This window comes from Nestor notabilis, unplaced genomic scaffold (assembly GCF_000696875.1).
Source record: "Nestor notabilis isolate BGI_N333 unplaced genomic scaffold, ASM69687v1 scaffold29607, whole genome shotgun sequence".
NCBI classification, from domain to species: Eukaryota; Metazoa; Chordata; class Aves; order Psittaciformes; family Psittacidae; genus Nestor; species Nestor notabilis.
In genome coordinates this window covers 511-6,831 of record NW_009936493.1, presented here as the reverse complement: position 1 = coordinate 6,831, position 6,321 = coordinate 511, and the positions used below count along the sequence as shown (strand labels likewise).

The window sequence follows — 6,321 nt, the reverse complement described above, 5'->3', positions numbered from 1 at the left end:
AGCAGGAAAGCAGAACAATTCAAAAAGTTTACTTATGTAAAAAGATAAGCCTTCAATTGTACTAAGTGTGCAAAAAAATCTCAAAAAAATAAATTATGTTAAAACTGGAACTTGTATCTATGATACATACTTTATATGGACTTATTCCAAAAGAGATCTATTTCACAGTAGAGCTTTAATACATACATTTCCTTTGAACTTTTCTTCTTTTTCCAAACTAAAAGCTTTCTCACAAACATCTTGAACCAGCTGCTAAAACAGACCACTCTAGGTCAGACTACATAATTGCAGAGCTCAGAGCTATGTGGGATTTCCACCAAAATAGGTTTTCCTCTCAAACATATAAGCCCCATATACTGCTAAGAGATCTGACAAACCCAAGTCTCACCACACCATCCGATAAAGAACAAATTCTTTAAGGTAGTGACTTAATAGCAATTTCTAAGGGCATAGCTACATATTATTTAGTGAGAAAGCCAATTTGAGCAGCACTTGTTCTCCTTTTCTTACCCAACATTGCCACCATGAACAGTCATGCCTGTTCACAAGTTTGCACAGCTGTACTCTCCCTTCATAAACATCTAGTTTGTTTATTTACTTATCTAAAACCCCCAGCCCATTTCAACTGTTCATTTGGCTACTCTCTAAGCCGGCTACGTGAATCAACAATATTGAAGAGTGGTAAGATTTAACAGCATAAAGGGGATGTGGTGGGAACCACTTCAACTGGCTTTGCCACAAGAGTAATCCTAATGAGGAACTCACCCCTAAGTGACCACTGCTGGGAACAGCAACTTAGGGTAGAGCAACATAGTGCGCTAACAGTATTTGAGGAGATAAATGTCCTTCTGTCTTCAGTTTTATTTCAACTTAGCTGGTAAATGGAATGTAATGAACCAAACTCACCTGTGTGTCTGTACTGGGATTCCAGTCAGGATCATAAATAATAACCCGATCAGCACCAGTCAAGTTAACTCCAATGCCACCAACACGAGTTGTTAGGAGAAAAATAAAGATGGATTTGTCCTGTAACACAAGAGAGAATTTACTACAAGAATTACCACAGTAATAACAAGACTTTTTTTTTTTTAGATTTCCTGGATTCTTTTATTATTAGCATTATTTGCAAAGATGCAAAGGGAGCCAAGAGAAGTAATACATTCTTTGTTTGCCCAATATGTCTTTTGACAAATAAAAGTAGTTGATCTAAATTTCATTTCCTGTTGTCCAATAAACCTTCTTCTGCCCCCTTTTCAACTGTGTTTTTTTATTTTTCTTAGCAGAAAACCCAGTTTAAGTGTGAAAGAAGTGGTGACTTTTTTCTCCTCTCACAAAGAAAGTGATTTCATTTGACTGAACTCCCCAGTTTTCTGTCTCAAACCTGAAGGAATATATTTAAAAAAAGACAAAAAAGGAATACAAGAACTCGACCATACTCACTAATAGGCATTAGTGTGTGGGATGCAACATCTCACCTCATTATATCTTGTTATAAGGGGCTGTCTGGAAGCTATTGTGGTGGTGCCATCCATTCTGAGGTAGGAATAGTTTCTCTCTCTCACAAAGACTTCAAGTATCTGCAGCATCTGTTGTGATGGGAAAAAATTAGTAAAATCCAGACATGAAGACTGAGAGACTGAGCAACTGATCAAGTCATAAGAATTTCTCATACTAACTGCAGTGCTAATCAAACAAACGACAACCAAAAACTTTTTAGACATCAAAACTTTTTACTTTTTTAGTCTTAGTAGCAACTAAACCAATTGGCTCATCTTACCTGTCTTGACTGAGTGAAAAACAACACTCTGTGACCTTGCTTGTGCCATATTTTCAGCAAGGATTCTACCACTATCATTTTCCCTGAACGTTTCCAGTATCCAAATTGATCTGCTTCCTCCACTTCAGCATCTGGTACACCCTTCAAAATTTTGGGACCACCAGAGAAGAGGTCAGGGTGGTTGCAAATCTTCCTCAAAGCTACTAGTCCTGAGAAAATCTAGAGTACAGAAGAAAAATATTTTTAGTTTCTTGACAAATAGTTGTATCTACATAGGAGAAGAACAAACAGCAAAAGATTAATCCAGTCATCATCAAGAAGTTTGTTTTAAATAGTGGTTTGCTCTTTAGAGAAGCCAGTGGATGCTAATTCTTGTTTCACGGAAAGTTTTAGGGAAAATCAGTACAATAGAAGGTCAATGGAATTTTGTGCTCTTGTAAGCCTGTTCTGGTGACAATATTAAGAAAATTCTGCAGCAATTTCCACATTAGCAAAAGTGGGCCCTAGCTGGAAGTCACAGTCAAACTTTTACTACTGAAAAGAAAAAAATTCCACCAAATGTGTTACTTGAAATTCTTTCCTTTCAACTCCTGTCATGTTTGCAGGTAACTTAAGACAGACCTTGAGGATAGCAAGTACACCCACCAGAATGCGTGGCAACAAAGAACAGAGGAGTAAACATATTTAAGCGTATGAAGCTGAAAATTATCACTTGTGATGTCATGTTAGAACAGTTCTATTCAGTTATACATTCGATAATATTACAAGTTTTCTGATATAATGGGCACTCATAGAAATGAACTAGCTTGATTTAGCAAATCCCTCAATCTTCTACTACTACAAGTTGGATGAGCCTGCTTATAATTTATGGTTTGTTTGTAGAATGGAATTTTTGTTTTTCTGAGGGGATTCACTGCTGTCATCACAAAACATTTAATAAAAGCATTGACATTTACTGTTCAAAATTTTCAGAACTCTAGCGAATATGACAGCACATTCTGTAAGATCTTAGAGAAATTTCTGCAGGTAGTCTTGCACAAGCCATCTCTTGAAGATCAAGCTCCTTAAAAGAATTTCCACCGGGACAACTAAAATGGCTAGGCACTTGAAAAAAAAACCATGGCCACTATACCTTTGTGAGATTTGGAAAAATAAGAAAGCCAAAACACTGATAACATCAGTACCTGCCTTGCATGGCACTTAATGGCTGTGTTGATCATGCATCCAACTGGAGCTACTGGGGGTGAGGGGAGAAGGGATTTCACAGTACACAAGACAAGGAAACATGTAGTAAATGATAAATTATAACTGAGACATATTACTTCTCCTCTTACAAACAATATATCTCAACATTGAGCCATTGACCACAACTCTTTGCGTACAGCCAATTCTTTATCCACTGAGTGGTCCATCTATCAAACTGATGTCTCTCCAGTTTAGAGACAAGGATGTCGTGCAGGACAGTGTCGAACACTTTGCACAAGTCCAAGCAGATGACATCAACTGCTTTGCCCCTATCCATAGATTCTGTAGGCCCATCACAGAAGGCCACCAGTTGTTCCCAAGATCATAAACATATTGCAAAGCCCATTCCATTCCTACTTTTATTTGGTCACACCACTACATATGGATAATTGACTCTACATATTCCAAGAAACATTTCTGAGAAAAAACCAAAAAAGCAGACATCCACAAAAGCAGAACTGAGATCAGTGTGCTTGCTCCCCTTTCTGTTCAGAATCCAGCTAGAAGAATGTGAAGGTCAGTCCATGACTTTATCCATCAAACTCAACCTGTCTTTAATCTTAATTAATGCCAACCTGCATGTCTCCATTGAGAATCTGGTAAACTTCTTTAGAGTTGATGAACTTTTGATAGACTTGACGCTGCTCATCTGTCAAACGGCAAAACAGGACCTACCAAAACAAGCAAACAAACAAACCCCTCAAGCTCAAAGGTTGTATTTTGGAGAAGGAGAGGGCTCAGATCTAATAGTAAAGATAAGCAAACCTGCTCATTTTTATCTGGAAGTGAAAGGCTCATTTTTACATCAGCCTTCATTCTTCGCAGCAAGTAAGGGTTTATGGTGTCCCGTAACACGCAGGCACATTTGTATGCAGTTTTTACCTGAAGAAGGAAGAAAAAGCAGAAGTTGTATTTTGGTTGTTGATACTAATTTTAGCAATAAGCAAAGTTCCATAAGTAGTAATACAAAAATCCTAATAAAGTGAGATAGTTTATGACTTATGTGGATCGACACTTAGATATTTGACATAACATGAACTGCAATGAAATTCATGTTAGCAAGATAACGCTGAGTAAGTATTTCTCAGATACCACCAATTTACCTTTCCTAATTTAGTGCACTTTAAAAGAGACTAGAAATGAGATCTTTCTTTTAGAAACCAATTCAAGAAGTGAGTGTAAACTTGCACAGAACCAAAATCCTAATGAAAAATTGCTAATACATATCCTCAAGATCAAAAAAGCAGCCTGCAGCAATGGTGATTACTAGACAGTAAGTGAAGATTAGTGCTCGCCTGAGACTATTAACACACACACACACACACACACACACACACACACACACACACAAATCAGTACAAGAAAATCCCCACGATCACAGAAACTAAAGATCACTCTGGCCTTAAATGGAGCATATGGTTCTATAATGGGTAATGGATGTGTGAGATGGGTTTTATCTGCACATAATGGCTAAAAATACCTTCATTTCTCTTAAAGCAAAACAAAGAATATAATAAATTATTAATATATATATAAACCAAATTGGATGTTCAATTTAGTAAACTACTAAGCTTTATACAAGTGAAGTACTTGAACTCAAAAAGAAAATAAAACTTTCAAAATGTATGCGTGCAAAACATTACAAAGAGTATTTTAAAGGATACAAGTTTATTAGCATTTATATGAAACTTAGTCTGCAGCTTATTATGCAGACAATTTACCTATCAGCTAATTTGAAATATGTTTAAGTCATAAATACTAAGAACCACAACTACAGAGATCAATAGACATACTCATTAAAAAAAAATTCCAAATAATTTTTCCTTTCAAAATTGAACAGCTTATCTACTTTCAGACTTCCAATAGTTACTTTAGCTTTTAAAATGAAACAGTTTTCAATTTGAATTTAATTTGATGCCTCTGTTTCATAATTTGCTGAAGCTTGATATCAAACAGGAAAGTTCTACTTAAATACATACAAGATCAGGTACTTCCCACCCCAAGTTGCTTATTTTTACTTTACATTGAAGAATACTTCAAGTGAATTAAACTTTAAGGCTTTTGACAAAAAACGCTGGTGCATAAGCTATACCCTTGTATAAATGGAATGGTCTCATTTAGTGAAACAGGTCTTTTCACACACCTAGCAGTAAAACACACATGCAACTCTTTTGGGTTCGGGTCTAGAGCACACAGCATGAAATGTGTTCGAAAGACAGTTTTCATAAAACATAACAGTTTCCTTCACACAAAGTGATATTTTTGAAGCATTTACCTGGACAGCAGAGGCATTGGAATATCCTCCCATTGTTATTGGAACAGAAAACTGCTCCATGAACACAGGAAGTGTTCCCAGTTTCCCTGGGTATACAAAGTCAAAGAGGGACCAGAGCTCCTTTAGGTTATTTTGCATAGGGGAGCCAGACAAGATGATTCGATGTGGTGTGCGGAACTGTTAATAAAAAAAACCAACCAAACAAAACAACAGAAAACCAAAAGAAAGTTATTTCCATGATGTAACCTGCCTCCTGCCTCAGGGGATATTCAATTTCACCATCAATGAATTCTTATCTTAAAATATGTGGCCTGATATTCCTGAAAGGAACAGCTTTTGCAATATATTGTCCATAATTTTTTAGCAGAAAATGAACACCAGCAATCTGACATTTGTCCCTAACGGTAAATTACAACACAATTTAAAGTTTCTGACTTTTTTTTCTCTACCAGACTTCTGTAAATTTATCAGTGTAAACTCATTTAAAATGTTAAGCAAATTAAATAGTCATATACAGACCATTGTAATTTACACCTTTATTAATGGTCAACTGCGTATTACTATCATAAAATAATGGAGGCTATTAGATTTTGGAGCTGTCTCCCAGAGCACTTAAAATCTTTAAGTACCTGCTTGCATGCAAGTGTGACTGCAGCATTTGGATTTCGGATTTTGTGACCCTCATCCAGAATCACATAGTGCCAGTCATAGCTGTGGATGTTATCCTGCATCAGTCGAATGTATGAGTAAGACGTAATTAAAATTCCATGGCATGAAGCAATTTCATGAATTAGTTTCACCTAAAATCAGAAGGTGCACGTTGTCAGTAACAGTGAGACAGAAAATTCAGACCTACTGAAATACAGGTTTGCTGCCCAAGGTTCATGCAAAAAGTTTTGAAAAAGCAGACATGCAATTTACTTAGCAAAGACTAAGTACAGGCAAGATTTTGATTATATGATTCTTAGCTCATCTGTAAAACAATGAAGCACTTGAATACTGTGTTGTAACAGATCAGAATTTG

General features: G+C 36.3%; 1 protein-coding gene across 1 annotated transcript in view; it reads right to left on the bottom strand.

The window, feature by feature from the left end:
- The window catches only part of ERCC6 (excision repair cross-complementation group 6), a gene marked incomplete at its 5' end in the record, with an annotated part of 11,275 nt that extends 5,178 nt beyond the window's left edge, over positions 1 to 6,097 (bottom strand). The window contains 7 exons of the mRNA XM_010018374.1: positions 907 to 1,026; positions 1,476 to 1,586; positions 1,778 to 1,996; positions 3,598 to 3,693; positions 3,788 to 3,904; positions 5,298 to 5,474; positions 5,927 to 6,097. Of these exons, the coding sequence (XP_010016676.1) occupies positions 907 to 1,026; positions 1,476 to 1,586; positions 1,778 to 1,996; positions 3,598 to 3,693; positions 3,788 to 3,904; positions 5,298 to 5,474; positions 5,927 to 6,097 (1,011 nt within the window). The remainder of the gene's footprint in view (positions 1 to 906; positions 1,027 to 1,475; positions 1,587 to 1,777; positions 1,997 to 3,597; positions 3,694 to 3,787; positions 3,905 to 5,297; positions 5,475 to 5,926) is intronic.
- Between the last annotated feature and the right edge of the window lie 224 nt (positions 6,098 to 6,321).